The sequence below is a fragment of the Mustela nivalis genome (assembly GCF_964662115.1).
Source record: "Mustela nivalis genome assembly, chromosome: 2".
NCBI classification, from domain to species: Eukaryota; Metazoa; Chordata; class Mammalia; order Carnivora; family Mustelidae; genus Mustela; species Mustela nivalis.
The window spans coordinates 90,673,052-90,690,263 of NC_139021.1; the positions used below are offsets into that span (position 1 = coordinate 90,673,052).

At 36.8% G+C, this 17,212-nt stretch overlaps 1 protein-coding gene across 2 annotated transcripts in view; it reads left to right on the forward strand.

Annotated features, from left to right (window-relative positions):
• Nucleotides 1-17,212, forward strand: part of PRKDC (protein kinase, DNA-activated, catalytic subunit) — a 252,204-nt gene that overhangs the window by 20,616 nt on the left and 214,376 nt on the right. For both annotated transcript variants that reach the window (XR_014307720.1, XM_082718849.1), the window contains exons 12-21: nt 1,134-1,298; nt 1,764-1,932; nt 2,242-2,291; nt 2,901-3,026; nt 4,501-4,653; nt 6,370-6,485; nt 6,818-6,977; nt 7,725-7,811; nt 8,243-8,362; nt 8,778-8,937. Coding sequence is in view for 1 of the 2 variants with exons in the window: in XM_082718849.1 (XP_082574975.1) it covers nt 1,134-1,298; nt 1,764-1,932; nt 2,242-2,291; nt 2,901-3,026; nt 4,501-4,653; nt 6,370-6,485; nt 6,818-6,977; nt 7,725-7,811; nt 8,243-8,362; nt 8,778-8,937 (1,306 nt within the window). In the remaining variant the exon portion in view is untranslated. The remainder of the gene's footprint in view (nt 1-1,133; nt 1,299-1,763; nt 1,933-2,241; nt 2,292-2,900; nt 3,027-4,500; nt 4,654-6,369; nt 6,486-6,817; nt 6,978-7,724; nt 7,812-8,242; nt 8,363-8,777; nt 8,938-17,212) is intronic.

Sequence of the window (17,212 nt, forward strand, 5' to 3'; positions counted from 1 at the left end):
TATGACAGAAGTGTATTTAAGAATATTGATGGGGTGCCTGGGTGGCTCAGTCAGTTGAGTGTCTGACCCTTGATTTCCGCTTAGGTCATGATCTCAGCGTTGTGAGATGGAGCCCCATGTTAGGCTCTGTGTGTGGAACCTGCCCAAGCTTCTCTTTCTCCCTCTCCCCCCTTCTCTGTCACTCCTCATCCTCTCTAAAAAACCAAAATAAGCATAAAAAAGAATATTGATAGTAACTATAGTTCTTTCCCTCTTAGTGGATCACTGCGACTTCTACCTTACAGAATAAATTACATGCTACCTCTCTACAAGAGCTACCTGTCAGTGTCTACTCCCTTTTTCCAGGGAGGAGAGTCCCTGTTCCCAGCTTTCTACTCTCACTACTGATTCCATTTCTGATCATTTCTTCATTTGCTTCCAAATAATCCTTCCTCCTCTTGTTCTTTTTAATCTTCATCTTCATTTGTCTCTGTTGGCTCCTTTGATTATATATAGGGCAAAAGAACCAGTATGTGAGAAGGCTCAAAGGTAAAAGAGAACATGGAATTTTCAACTTTATACACTATAGTCTCAACAACTTCAGCTAGTTCACTGTAGTTAGAATATGTTCACAGTGTAGCTGGAGCATGATAGACAAAAAGGGAGAGGACTCTAAAAAGATTAACTAGTCAAATCCTCAGGGAAGCTAGATGAGATTAAAGGTCCAAAGAAGCCTTTGAAAAATCTGAAGCTGGTAATAGCATTATCAGATTTGTGAGTTACAAAGATTGCTTTGGGTGTAGTGTGTAGCATAGTGTAGTAGCATATTCTAGCTTTGAGTTCTCAGGTTCCTCCTCTAGGTGACCAGCCTCATGGAGCATAGACTGCATCTCATTTGTCTTTGATAGCTACCATTTAAGCAATATCTAGAATAGTCGTCCATCAATATATTTTTTTGTATATAAATGCATATTTAGAATATAATTACAGATTATTTTTAAAAGCATCTTTATGAAATGTATTTTATAACTTTCATCTCCATTAAAAAGCTTAATTATTCAGCTTATAATCACATGACTTAACATTGACACCTTGAATGCCATTATTTTGACGTTGATAACATTGATAAAGACCTTTGTTTACCTTTCTGAAAGCCTTGCAAGGTTGTAAATGCAAAAGATGTTGACTTCATGTACGTAGAGCTCATTCAGCGCTGCAAGCAGCTGTTCCTCACCCAGATAGACACTGTTGATGACCACGTTTACCACATGCCAAGTTTCCTCCAGTCTATTGCAAGTGTCTTGCTTTACCTTGATACAGTAAGTAAAATAACTCATTAAACCAAGCACGGTTTTAACTATTTAATCTCAGTTCTTTAGATTATTTCATGGAGTCATATGAATTGTATGTATTTGGTACAGGCACCACTGTGATCAATGTGACATTTTTAATTAGTACTTTGTGTTAATAGAACTATTGTCAGGAAACTTGACTTCTTGTTATTCAAAGCAGGAAAAGTTATTTGTTAATCTGTTTTATCTTTAAGAGATTAAGATTACTGCTTGTGATAGAATTTCACCTTAAGTATCATTCAGACAGCTTTACTCTTAATTTTTTTAGGCAGTCACAGTAAGTGTTCAGCTTATTTGTAGATCAGATATAAGCCAGGTTTTTTATTTATCTAATATTTGTCCACTTGAGTTGTAATTACTTTGGATATTTGTGTTATTCATATATTTTTTATTCCCTCCTCTAACTTGTAGTTTGCTCTCCATTTCTGATAGGTTCCTGAGGTGTATACTCCAGTTCTGGAACATCTCATGGTGGTACAGATAGACAGTTTCCCACAGTATAGTCCAAAAATGCAGTCAGTGTGTTGTAAAGCCATAGTGAAAGTCTTCCTAGCCTTAGGGGGAAAAGGACCAGTTCTTTGGAATTGCATCAGTACCGTGGGTAAGTTTGCAACTCACCCTTGTTTTTATGATGATGAAAGACAAATACTTAATATGTTGTTTGATATAGATACCTTTCATATCTTTTGATGGCTCTTGGAAAACTCATGTTTTGGTGGATCAAAACCTCCTTTTTCCATCTCTTTTTTTCTTCCTTTTGCTTCTGAATCTTAATAGTCCAAAATTTTAAACTAAAGATAATAACAAACTTAAAGGAAAAAAAAAAATTAAGAGGTATAGTTACATTCAGTGAAATAATGGTTTACTTTTTGTTGTTTCCTTTATTTTTGTTTTCATTTTCTTTTTTCAGTGCATCAGGGTTTAATCAGAATATGTTCTAAGCCAGTGATCCTTCAAAAGGTAAACTCTGAATCTAATGTTTTGGTATTTAGTCTTTTGTCACTGGAAGTTAGAAGTGATACTGGGGTTTTTAGTCCATGAATATACAAAAATGTTCTTTTAGTTATTAGCCATCCCTCACATTTTGAGAAATGTAGAACATAATGCCAGGTAAATAAACTTCTCTTAAGTTGTGGAACATCCTTAAATGCAACTTTATTATTATTTATACATTTTTATAAGAAGGGAATGTTTTCTGTCTTGAAACTCTGAGGCAAAATGCTTAGGTGTGTCATGGAAGGCATATCTTAGTTACTTGAAGTTATAGGAACTAGGATGAGGTGGAAGATTGACCTGAGCAGGAAAGTGAGATAAATGACTCATAACACATTCCTTGGGTATTGCTGTGAAATATTTGTTCTTGCATCACTATTTTAGTCCCTGTTAGAAAAAATATGATTTCTTTTTCAGCTTGCTAATTATCCTTTCATGCTATACTATCTTCCTCAAATTACAGTCTCCTACTAGTGGGGTTTTAGCTTAGAAGACTCTGAATATCTGAACTTTCTGGCAGCTGTGCTTGTTTTGTGAATCCACTAGTAAATATTGCCATGTTGTCTTCCTGCCTAGGGTGTTGAGTCTGAATCTGAAGACTGTCGTGCATCAGGGGAAGTTAGAACTGGCAAGTGGAAAATGCCCACATATAAAGACTATTTGGATCTTTTTAGAAGTCTCCTGAGTTGTGATCAGATGATGGTAAAAGTGACTATTTTAAAGTTCCTCTAATTAGTCTCTCTAGTTTTACTCTTAAACCTTTTTTTTTTTAAAAGATTTTACTTATTTATTTGACAGAGATCAAATGTAGGCAGAGAGGCAGGCAGAGAGAGAGAGAGAGAGAGGAGGAAGCAGGCTCCCTGCTGAGCAGAGAGCCGGATGTGAGAGAGAGAGAGAGGAGGAAGCAGGCTCCCTGCTGAGCAGAGAGCCAGATGTGGGACTCGATCCCAGGACCCTTGGGATCATGACCTGAGCTGAAGGCAGAGGCTTTAACCCACTGAGCCACCCAGGCATCCACTCTTAAACCTTTCTTATTTTAGAATTAAATTTTACTAACTTTTCCATTGTTTTTTAAAAAGTAATTTGAGTAATAAAAAACTAAAATGGTATAAGTTAAGAGCAAAACCATAGAACTCATGTAAACCTAGTAATTGCCTTAGCTGAGTCCTCATTTCATCCGTGAGTAACCAGTGTAGTATGTTTGATGCTAAGTTATTCTTCCTAAGGGATCCAGCCTCTTAGGTAACAAAAGTATAACAGTATTGTCACCATGGAAGAACTACTCTCTTTTTATATATTAAAGATGAAGATTAAAAAGAGCTAAATCTCACTGATTCAGTAGCTGTGAGGAAGATTGGTGCACAGTTATTTACATTATTTGTGATTAGAATAATGCCTCCTGCTTAATACTTCTGGTAGATGTTTCTCTGATGTCAACTTTAAGTCTGGTTCTGCCTAGGAAAAACAATTTTTGTCCACAAATGATTTCTATCCTGTGAAAAATCTTAGAAGTTTTTAGTTGTTTTCGTATTGAGGTAAAATAGTATAGTAGTGTTAATAATTTTACCTATTATATTTCTTATGTGTGACATCAGATATTCCTATATTTTGAGGCCAAGTTCCATAGAAATTTGACTGAGTAAAGGCAGAGTAATTGGCCTATATTTTTGAAATAGAATACTTTCACTTTTATAGAAGTGATAAATTATACATTTAAAATCCATTCTGGGTATAGGTGTATATTTATTCACGTGCATGTGTGTTTACATGTGTATATATATGTGCATGCATGCAAATTTATGTGTGTATATATATATAAATGTATATGCATATGTATTTCTACAAACATAAGTACATAATATATGTGTGTGTATAGTATATAACTGTGTTTGTACACATACACATACACATTAAGTGAGATAAACGTTTTGACAAGGTTTGACCTAAATCTCATTTGCTACTCTCTACTTAGTAAGTATCTGTTACATGCCTGGGTAGGTCATATCTGACTGAAATGATTTTGTCCTAATTTAGCAAAGTGTCTACATTTTGTAGCTTGAAAACTTCCAGGTGAATCTTCTGTAGTTACTAAATATGCATATACACATATGCATTGTAATGCTTATACTGATACTTTTTTGCATAAAATTTTGAAGTCTATTATTTTTCTTTAAAGGATTCTCTTTTAGCGGATGAAGCATTTTTCTTTGTGAATTCCTCCCTTCAAAATCTGAATCGTTTGCTATACGATGAATTTGTCAAATCAGTTTTGAAGATTATTGAGAAATTGGATCTTACACTAGAGAAACAGAATGCTGGGGGACACGAGGTTAGAAGTTTTTAATAATAATTTTGCATCATTTTTATACCAGCTTCTCTTTGTATGAAAGCATCCAGGGGAAAATGCTACATTTGTAGAGTAGTGGCATTCATGTGTGTCATTGATACTTTGCTATTTGAATAGCAAAGTGTGTAGAAAATTTTATCCCTAGATTTGGTCAAAAAGTAATTCATATGTTTAATATTTTAAAACCACTTATTTTTTAAAAAGTTATTTACTAGACTTGTTACTCATTTCTTAGCAATGGTAAAGAGTCAGATCTTTATGTAAAGGTGACTTTTTGCAGTAGGATAGGGAAACCTAGGATTCCTCTTGTTTATAGCTAAGGAACTCCAAAGCCTGGGTGCAGAGTAGTAAATGTATTCTTGAGATAGAATATAGGCAATAGGCAGGAAAGGAAGAGTACATCTTCTTTTTTTTTCTGTACCCAGATTTCTTGGCATGGATGGAAGGTAAGTCATGGTCTAAGGCTGCCAGCTAGAAGCTGCTCTGCTCTTATCTGAGGACAAGTTTTAGTAAAACACTATGGTAATGACAGTAGTGTTGAAGGGCTTGAGTTCTAGTGTAAAACGTCTAATTTGCTTTTTAGCTCCGTAATTTTTTTTCTTAGATTAGATTATGCTTGTTAGTACGTATGTACTTCCACTGCAATACTGTGAAGTTAGACAAGAGATCATGGGGTGGATATGCAGAGGATAAATAAAGGAAGCAGTAAAAGGCCGTTTTTCACATTGAATGTATTGCATTTGTTTTGTTCTATTTTTTAATGCTGGTTAATGGGAACACCAGTGTGTCTTTTATTGCTTTTTAAGCTTTGTGTATGTCTAAAATAATTTCATTGAAAAATTTGCTGAAAGGGGCTTCTTGGAACTGTGTCAGCCAACAAACCTGCTTCTTAGAACACACGTCTTTGTCACTTTCTTTGTCTTCAGTGGCTTTTCTTGCACTTCTTTCTCTTCTTGTTTTCTGCTCTCTTCTGTTTTCTGACCTTTTTACATCATCTCCAGCATGTCAGTGATCACTTCTGTGAGCATTTCCCAAGTAAGCCTATACTCCTCCTTACCTTCCTTTATAGCTTCCAGTTTGGATTTCTCTCTTTCTTTCTTTTTTAAGATTTGTTTGTTTATTTGAGAAAGAGAAAATGGACATGTACATGCAAGTTGGAAGGGGCTGAGGGAGAGAATCTCTAAGCAGACTCAGCTGAGCACAGAACCCAACCCAGACTTGGTCCCAGGACCCTGAGATCATGACCTGAGCTGAAATCAAGAGTCAGCTGTTTAACAGACTGAGCCACCCAGGTGCTCCCCAGTCTGTATTTCTCACTGCTTGTTTAACATATCCACCTGAGTTTCATAACACAAGTGCAGTATGTTCATAGTAACTTACTGATACTTAACACTGTCAGTTTTTTCTGTTTCTCAGCTTGAAACCTCCAAGTCATTCCTGATACTTTCTGTGTTCTAAAATTTTACCTCTGTCAAAGCATCAGTGCTTCAAGAAGTTATAGCCACCCCCTTTATATTTTTGTATTTGTACCATTCTTCTATCATTTCACTTTGTTACTTCCTATGTGTCCTTTTCTTTAATGTTTTCCGCAAGCTCTGTCAGCTTTCTTAAATTTTATTTGTTGTCATTTTAATTGAGGACCCATCTATACCTTTCTCACTTTGATACAATGTTTGTTTGGGTAAATCTCCTTTTAAGGATGAAAATGAAGCTACTGGTGTTTGGGTGATCCCGACCTCAGATCCAGCTGCTAACTTCCATCCTGCTAAACCCAAAGATTTTTCAGCTTTCATTAACCTGGTGGAATTTTGCAGGTATTTTTAAAAATTTTAATTATTTAAGGGTGGGAATCACCCTTCTGGCTACAGGATAGGAAAACCACTTATGTAGATGTATGAAATGAAATACTAAAAGAATTAAACTCTAACTTTGCTTATATGAACCATTAAAATATATTTAAACATTCCAGCTTAGAGTTACCATTGTTTTTCTCTTTGCAAGATGCTAAGGTAGGGGAAAAAAAGGAATATGAAAATGTTTATGTAATGGAATCATACATTTTTTTGATTATATCCCTTATAATTTTGAAGCTGAATAAAAATATATGACAAAAATTCTACATTAAGCTTTTAATTTGTTTTTACAGAGAGATTCTTCCTGAGAAACATGTAGAATTTTTTGAGCCATGGATACATTCATTTGCATATGAATTAATTTTGCAGTCTACACGGTTGCCTCTCATCAGTGGTTTTTACAAATTGCTCTCTGTTGCTATGAGAAATGCCAAGAAAATAAAATATTTTAAGGTAAGTGGTTTTTTTTTTTTGGGAACATTGAATATTCTTGTGTTTTTTTAGGTTGCATGAGTGTGTATAAAGGCATTATAAAAGATTATAGTGTATTGCAGTTTTAAAAATCTCTATTTTACATACTTTTAAAAACTGATAGCATGAGTGGCAATTGAATGTCACTGTTAAAAAAGTTAATTAATAGCATTTTCAGTTCTGATTTACAAGCACCTGGCTAATAAGGTTAGATTAATAGCGGTTCTCAAAGTGTGGTTGTAGGACCAGTATCAGCATTACTTGGGAAATCTGTGCCTTTTCCAGATTTACCTAATCAGAAACTCTGGGGGCAAGGCTAAGCAATCTGTGCTAACAAACCACCCAGGTCCTCTGGTGACTAGTGACATTTGAGGATAGCTAAATTCGTATACCTGAGACCATAGTCAATTATGAGGGGTCCAGCTGGTTAGTTATAAGATGAATAGTTCTCTTGGGTCATAGGTGTATGTGTTGGAAGACAGGGAAGGGGTAATAGATTAAGCTAGGCCTCTGGCTTTTGACCAGCCATTCATTTTCCATTTTATGCCTTGTTTCTCTCTGACCTCTGCCTGAAGTGTTATTGGGAACAATTTTTTTCCCTGTCAGCAGAAGACCTTTGCAAAGTGAAAATGAATTCACCCCTTAGAAGTAAGACTGGGAACTGCTAGATTAGGACATACAAATCCATAATTATTGTTCACTTTACTGATTTACTGCTTTATTCAATAGGGAGTTGGTCTGAAGAGTCAGACACAGTCTCCTGAGGATCCAGAAAAATATTCTTGCTTTGCTTTACTTGCAAAATTTGGTAAAGAGGTAACTTTTAAATGATATATGCAGTATTATCATGTGCTATTTAAAAAGGGAAGTATATTGATAAAAATCTTAGTATCATAAATTGTCTAATTACTTAAAAATTGGTTTGCTTAATCCAGATTGGGATTAAGGGATTAAGAAACACTAATAGAGGAAATCATTGTGTTTCAAAAGTCCCTGAGTTTTCATGATACAGCTTGAATGATGTCAACTTGAAACTAATGGATTCTTTAGCTCTCTTATAATAAGAACTAAGTACTTCAACAAATGAACTTTTCCTGGAGATCACCTTAATTTGTAAACTAGGCTGTGTCATATAAAAGCTGCATGATCACTTTTTGTATTTGAGAATAGGGTAAATATTTTTTAATGATTTTTCAAATTATAGGCTCCAGGTACATAGCACTTTATTACTCTTCTTTCTTATTAAGGTATCGATTAAAATGAAGCAATACAAAGATGAACTTTTGGCCTCCTGTTTGACCTTTATTCTGTCCCTGCCACATGACATCATTGAACTTGATATTAGAGCCTACGTTCCTGCATTGCAGGTAGATGCGTTGTCTTCAGCAAATCCATTTTCTTCACATAATGTTATGTTTTCCAGAAAACATAGTATTAAGGTCTTGTCACTGCAGTCATGGTTGGTGCTTACCCATAAAACACCTCTGGTTCTGCCACTTAGTAGCTTTGGGGTTTAGGATACTTGGCTTGGCCTCTAAAAGCTTCCCTTATAGGTGGACATGAGGATTAAACCTGTGTATTAAAAGTCTGCAGTATAACACCAACTACATGCTGGTGGTGCTTGTTTTCCCAAGCATGACCTGGAATGCACCTACTCACCTCCAGCAGTATCTGTCAGTAGAAGCGTTTATTCATTAGAAACCAAAACTAATTGGTGTTTTTTTCTATAAATGTTAAATTCTCTGCATTTCAGTTTTTTACCTTGTTTGTATTAATATATAGATGGCTTTTAAACTGGGCCTGAGCTATACCCCATTGGCAGAAGTAGCCCTGAATGCCCTAGAAGAATGGTCACTTTACATCTGCAAACATGTAATTCAGCCCCATTATACAGACATTTTACCCAGCCTTGATGGATATCTGAAAACGTCAGCCTTATCAGGTAAGGTTTAGAAGAATTGTGATGTGTATCTTAAATAAAATGGTAATGTAATAATTTTAATAGGACTATTTGTATTTTTGTAACTTCTGAAATTTGAACATATCTAAAATATGTTTGATTGATATTTTTGTTATCTTCCCAATAGCCAATATAATTGGGACATAAATAACACTGGAACATATAATTGAGGTATTAAACCTGTTTTTCATTTTACTCACTTACATCCTACCAAGATTTATAAAATCTTCAAGGGCAAGAACTCTATCTCTAGTATCTTGAACTCCTAATAAATCCTAATACACTGCCTTGCAATAAATAAATAAATTGTTAAATGGGAATTAAAACTATAAAAATTAAATACTAATTTTACATTTTGTTGAGTTTTACTGGTTTTCCAAATATAATTGATGAATCACTAATGTTAGCCAGTTTTGAAGAATTATCATAGTAGAAATAGGTTTGGGAAAAGATTAAAAAGAATCTTTTAATTTTACCCACTCTCTGTTTTTCCCTGTCTTCTAATTATCTAGAATACACATTTATGAATAGATAAATCCTTTCCTTAAAACAATCACAGTATCTTATTAATTTAAAGGAACAAAGAAAAATACTAATTAGAGTTTAGGAGGACAGATTTACTTGAACCAGAATGAAGATGGACATTGTTATTAGATGGAGCAAAAAGAAAGATTCAGATAGGAGAAAGACACTGAAATATTGCTAAGAATTTAAATATTACTGCCATGAAAAACTAAGTGAATTAAGTGAAAAATTAGGTTAATTTGTAAAACTATGTAAATCTTTGTTTTTTTTTCAAAGATTTTGTTTATTTATTTGACAGACAGATCACAAGTAGGCAGAGAGGCAGGCAGAGAGAGAGGGGGGAAGCAAGCTCCCCGCTGAGCAGAGAGCCCAAGGACCCTGGGACTATGACTTGAGCCAAAGGCAGAGGCTTTAACCCACTGAGCCACCCAGGCACCCCTATGTAAATCATTTTTTTGTTCAGCTTAAGTTTTGGTTTGGAAACATTGGGTGGAAGTTCTGTGACACATTTTATTCATTGAGTCTGGCTTTTATGACACCCTTAATGCATATTCAGAGTTTAAGAAGAGTCACAGTTTTGAGAGATTTTCTGTAAATGCTAGAAATAACAAGTATTATTTAGAGACATATATAAGCTAATTAATGTTTATAGCTTACTTAGGCTTTTAAAATTAACATTATGTAAGGATTGCTGCTATTTGAGTAAATCACTAAAAAAACATGAACTTAGTTTATTTTTTGGGAAGATTTTATTTATTTATTTGACAGAGAGAGAGAGAGACAGCAAGAGAGGGGATATAAGCATGGGTAGTGAGAGAGGGAGAAGCAGGCCTCCCACCAAGCAGGGATCCTGATGCACGGCTAGATCCTAGGACCCCAGGATCACAACCCGAGCTGAAGGCAGACACCTAACGACTAAACCACCCAGGTGCCCCTACCTACATGGACTTAATTTAAAAAAAATGATTTTGTCTAGTAACAAATGGTACTTTTTGCTTTCAGGAATTTAGTTCTGTCAGTTAGCTCATTGAAAAAATTTATGTTTCTTTTGGGGTCCTTGGGTGACTCAGTCAGTTAGATGTCTGACCTCAGCTCAGGTCATGATCTCAAGGTCCTAGAATCAAGCTCTGTGTCAGGCTTCCTGCTCAGCAGGGAGTCTGCTTCTGCTTCTTCCTCTCTTGTCTGCCTCTCCCCGGACTCATGCTCTGTCTCTCAAATAAATAAATAAATAAAATCTTTAAGAGAAAAGGTAAAGATTTATGTTTCCTTTAAATTAATAAGGGACGATACTGTGATTCCTTTAAGCAAATGATTTACTCATAATATGTGTATTCTAGATTATTAGAAGATGGGAAAAACAGAGAGTGGGTAAAATCAAATAAAAGAAAATCCATAATCTTAAAGACAACTACTCTTTTTATTTTTTTTTAAAGATTTTATTTATTTGAAAGAGAGAATAAGAGGGGAGAATGTCAGAGGGAGAAGCAGACTCCATGGAGCTGGGAACCCAATGTGGGACTCGATCCCAGGACTCCAGAATCATGACCTGAGCTGAAGGCAGTTGCTTAACTAACTGAGCCACCCAGGTGGCCCCACAACTACTCTTTTTAGTAATGTTTTATTTGAAATGATCAGAGTTTCAGGATAGTTGCATTAATAGTGAAAGGAACTCCTGTATACTCTTTACACAGATTCCACAAGTAAGATTTTGTTCCTTGTGCTTTATTGTTACATGTACTCTCCTTGTATTACAAGATAACACATGCGTGTGTATTTATACATGACTTTTATTTTTCCTGAACCCCTTATGATTGCGGGCACCATGGATATTTATGCCTAAATGTTGCAATGTGTATTTCTTTCTCTCTTTCTTTTTTTTTTTAGATTTCATTTATTTTAGAGAGACAGGGCTTGAACAGGGGGAGGAGCAGAAAGAGAGGGACAAGCAGACTGTGTGCTGTGTGTGGAGCCTGATGTAGGGCTCAACCCTGTGACCCTGAGATTACGACCCAAGCTGAAACCAGGAGTCAGTCACTTAACCGACTGAGCCACTCAGGTGCCCCACAATATGTATTTCTTAAGAATGAGGACATTATTTTACATAACCTTGGTATCATTATCAAAATCAAGAAAAATAACATGGGTACATTATTCTTTTCTAATCTATAGTCCATATGTAGATTTCTTAGTTGTCCCATTAATTTCTTTTATAGCTGTATTTTTCCTGGTCCAGATTTCAGTCTGGGATCATGTTTCATTTAATAGTCATAGTGCCTTAGCTTTGTTGAATGTGGGTATCTCTTCACCCTTTCTTAGCTCTCATAATGTTGACATTTTTTGAAGATTATAGGCCATGTATTTTCAGTGTAGGCTTGTCTGATGTCTCATAATAGGATTCAGTTGTGCTGTTTTGATGAAACACCCAGAACAGATGCTGTGGACTCCTCACAGCATCATGATAGTAATTGGTGCCATTACCAGTCATGTTCATTTTGACCTTTTGCTTAGTGAGTTTTTGCTTCATATTTTCCTGACTATAAATTGACTGCTTTCACTTGGTGGGAGTTAAACTCTTCCTCTTCTCTTCCTAAAGTGATTCAGTCCTAAGACCTTCAGGTGGTACAGAGGAAGTTAGGTGTTAGCATTGCAGTAGTGCTCCCCAGGAACATGAGGACAGCCCTGAGGGGCAGCCTGGCATGGGTGTTAGAACTGGAGCAGGGTGGGGGGCACCCACATGTTGGGACAGCCTTATAAGGCATGAGGGTTAAAGCAGGATGGGGAATGTGTCATATGGGGGATTGATCAAATAAATAGATTAAGGTTAAAGGAAACTGGGTTTCCCTTTGTTAGAGAGGGGAGTTACAAATAGAGAAAACTAAAGTGAACCCTGTGGTATTGGATAGGAAGTGGACGTATCTGTGAGATACATCCAGTGGATGTATCTGTGAGAATGAGTCGTTCTCCTTCCTTCCCTCTCCCTCTCTTTTTTTCTCTTTGTCTTTTTCTCACATGAACACACATACATACATATATGGTTAAGTAAAGGTAGAAATAGAGATATAAGTGTGTGTGTGTAAGTGTGTAAAATACATGCATATATTTCCTATCAGTCCACTTAAAGGACCTGCCTTGGAGTAGTGATACCTTAATAGTAATGAGCAAACCTATTGCCCAGACTGTAGCTTCTAAATGTCACCGTACAATAAAAGAAACTAGTACTCTTTGGAGAGATGATTGGCTCCAGCTTGGGACCAGGAATATACAAGATAGACCTAGAATATTGTATTTTCTGAGACATTGGGAAATTAAGAAAGTATTCAAAGAATGATGGAGAAAAGTTGCAGGCCAAACTAGGGATAATTTGAGTCAGCAAAAGAAGATAATCATAGGGAAGGATCAAGACAGTAGAAGAATTCTGAGTGTACTTCCTCCCACGGACATACCAAGCTACAATCACATATAGAGCACCTCTCTCTGAGAATGACCTAGGACTAACAAAACAGTTCTTTTATAGCTAAAGGTCAAGAAAAAGTCACATTGAGACAGGAAGGGCAGACATGAAGACTGGCCAAGACACTTACCCCCAGTGCAAAGACCCACAAACAGGAGGGCGGTTCTCCCCAAGGAGCAAAGGGTTCAAGGCCTATATTGGGCACCTCTTTCCTGGGAACATGTACCAGGAAGATGAACCCCATGATACATGGTTTTCAAAACCACTGAGACAAAAAAAACAAAAAAACAAAAAAAAAAAACAACAAAAAAAAAACAAAACCACTGAGACAATTCTGGAAGAGTTGAAAGGCTATGGAAAACCAAGACTGCCCTCTTAAAGGGCCTATATATAGACTCACTCACTCTGAGACTGAGCACAGAGGAAGCAGTTTGAAAAACACCTAGGCCATATGTGAAGGAGAGTAACTAGCTGATTTTAGAGTGTGTGCTGGAGGGGCAGGGCTATGTAGGAACTTTCTCTGGGAATGGAAGTGTTGATGGATGCCGGCTCTGACAACTCTGTCTTGGTGGCACCATTCACCCTGTCCTGATGTTCCTTTGTGAACCAGCCCTATGCAACCTGCCCACTTTGGAAGGCACCCCTCCAAAATGGCTCCCACCCCACTGTACTGGCAGATGACTTTGGCCCAGACCAGTGCTGCTCAACCCCAAGAGGCTCCAACCCCATCACATCCTGTAGGCAGCCTCAGCCAGGACTGCTTCCCCACCATCAACTCCTGCCTTGCAGGGGCAGCCCCACCACCAGTGTGCCCAGAACAGTCATAGCCAGCCCTCACAGACAGCAGATTGGATGATATAAAAGAATGGATCAGTGTAGACAGGGTGGTGGCAAGACAGGTAGGTGGAAATTACTACAGGGTGGTTAAGGACAGGGTGTTGGAAATTACTCAAATGAAACAGGAAAAGAAAAATGAATTTTTAAAAATAAGAATAAGGGTTCTTTGGGGCAACATCAAGCATACTAACAGGAGTCCAGAAGAAATAGACAATGGGACAGAAATTTTACTTGAGTAAGTAATGGCTGAAAACTTTCCTAACCTTCGGGAGGAAGCAGACATCCAGGTCTAAGAAACTCAGAGAGATCCAAACAAGCTGAACCCAAAGACGTCCATAGCAAGCCACATAATTAAAAAGGCAAAAAACAAATAACAATACAATCCTAAAAGCAGCAAGAGAAAAGCAACTAATTATATAGAAAGAAAACCCAGTTTATGAACTGATTATTCAGCCAAAACTTTGCAGGCCAGAAGAGAGGAGCATGATTTTTTTTAAATGATGAAAAGAAAAAAAGAAAGAAAAAACAAAAAACAACTACAATCAAGAATATTCTTCCCAGTGAGGTTATCATCCAGAATTAAAGGAGAAAGAGGTTTCTCAGACAAAAACCGAAGCAGAGTTTATCACTATAAAACAGGCCTTACAAGAAACATTAAAGGGACTTCTTTAAGTTGAAAAGCAAGGGCATTAATTAGTAACAAGAAAATATGTAAAAGTACAAATCTCACTAGTAAAGGTGAAAAGTAGTGGATTAATCACTTGTAAAGCTAATATGAAGGTTAGAAAACAAAAGTAGTAAAACAAAAAAACATTAGGGGTAGTAAAAATGTGCTACTTTTAGAATATGTTATATCTTAGTGAACATCTTTTTTTTTTTAAGATTTTATTTATTTGAGAGGTAGAGACAGAGCATGAGTAGGGGTGGGGGCAGAGGAAAAGGTAGAAGCAGAGTTCCCACTGACCTGGGAACCTGATGTGGGATTCCCTGAGATGATGGCATGAGCCAGAGGCAGACGCTTAATCGACTGAGCTACCTAGGCTCCCCTAATGATGTCAATTTAAAATGGACTGCTGTATACAAAGGATGTTAGGAACCTCATGGTAACCACAATTCAAAAACCTATAATAGGTACACAAATAATAAAGAGAAAGGAACCCAAATGCAACAGTTAAAGTCATCATATCACAAGGGAGGAGAATAAGAGGAAGGGATGAGAACTATAATAACACCAGAGAACAATGAACAAAATGGCAATAAGTACATACCTATCAATAATTACTTTAAGTGTAAATGTACTAATGCTCCAGTCAAAAGACAGAGAGTGAATGAAGTAAAAAAAACAAACTAAATAAGTCCCATCAATGTGCTGCTTGTAATGACTCACTTCAGACCAAAAGACAAAAAGACATACAGACTGAAAGTGAAGGGATGGAAAGATCCTCTATGCAACTGGAAATGAAGAGAAAAGAAAAGCCAGGGTAGTAGTACTTCTGTTGGACAAAATAGACCTTTCTTTTTCTTTTTTTTTTTTTTTAAGATTTTTATTTATTTGCGGGCGCCTGGGTGGCTCAGTGGGTTAAGCCGCTGCCTTCGGCTCAGGTCATGATCTCAGAGTCCTGGGATCGAGTCCCGCATCGGGCTCTCTGCTCAGCAGAGAGCCTGCTTCCCTCTCTCTCTCTCTGCCTGCCTCTCCATCTACTTGTGATTTCTCTCTGTCAAATAAATAAATAAAATCTTAAAAAAAAAAAAAAAATCTTTAAGATTTTTATTTATTTATTTGACAGCTCACAAGTAGGCAGAGAGGCAGGCAGAAAGAGGAGGAAGCAGGCTCCCTGCTGAGCAGAGAGCCCGATGCAGGGCTCAATCCTCAGACCATGACCTGAGCTGAAGGCAGAGGCCTTAACCCACTGAGCCACCAAGGCGCCCCTAAAAGCTTTTCCTTTAAGATCAGCAACGAGATAAGAATGTGAATGTGAGCTTGCATCACTTTAATTCAGTGTGTCCTCGCCATGGTAATCAGACCAAAAAAATAAAAGGCATCTAGACTGGTAAGAAAGAAGTAAAACATGTAAAACTAATGATTTGCAGGGGACATTATACTATATATAGAAAACCCTGAAGACACCACTAAAAAACTTACCTATTAATTCGGAAATTTGCGTGATACAGAATTAATATACAGAAATCTTTTGCACTTCTGTATACTAATAACTGTCAGAGGAATTAGGAAAATTCTATTAACAATTGCATCAAAAAGAATAAAATAACCTAGGAATAACCAAGGAGGTGAAAGATCTGTACTCTGAAACTATAATATTATAATGTTAAAGGAAGAAATTGAAGATGATACAAATAAATGGAAATATAAATTCTGCTCATGGTTTGGAAGAATTAATATTGTTAAAATGTCTGTACTATTCAAATCAATTTACAGATTCAGTGCAGTCTCTATCAAAATACCACTAGCATTTTTCACAGAATAGAACAAATAATCCCAAAATTTGTGTGAACCACAGAAGACCCTACATAGCCAAAGCCATCTTGAGAAAGAAGTATAAAGCTGGAGATATCACACACTCCCAGATTTCAAATGATACTACAAAGCTTAGTAATCAAAAAGTATTTTACTGGCACAAACACATACATAGATCAGTGGAATAGAATGGAGAGCCCAGAAATAAACCCACTCATGTGTGGTCGATTAATCTACACTAGGAAGGTAAGAATATGCAATGGGGAAAGGACAGTCTCTTCAACAAATGGTGCTGAGAAAACTAGAGAGTTGCATGTGAAAGAATGAGACCGGAACATAGACAAAAATAATCTCAAAATGGATTAGAGACCTAAATGTAAGAGCTGAATTCATAAAATGCCTAAAATGTAGGAAGTAAACTGTTGGACGTTAAGCTGTATCTTCTGTCTCCTCAAGCAAGGACAACAAAAGCAAACATAAGCCCAACCCTAAAACAGCAGTTCTGTCTTCTCAAACTAATACTAAGCACTGCTAACATCTTAGATGTTACGCCTGTTAGCATGAGGAAAAGTCAGTAGGTCCTTAAAATTGGCTTTCACTTTTAATGTAACTATTGCTGGTTCTAACTCACATAAGCAAAGATCTGTGGGAGTCCTACTAAGTTCCAACTCACATAAGCAAAGATCTTTGGGAGTCCTACTAAGTTCCAATTGTGAAAAGCAGTCCACACACCAAAAAGCTTCAGTTTGTGAGAAAATTACTCTCCTAACTTGAGAACCAAACCACACCCAAAATTCTATTTCTTCCCCCCCCCAATATTTTATTTATTTATTTAGACAGACAGACAACCAGCCAGAGAGGGAATATACAAGCAGGGGGAGTGAGAGAGGGAGAAACATGCTTCCTGCTGAGCAGGGAGCCCCACACGGGGCTCTACCCCAGGACGCTGGGATCATGACCTGAGCGGA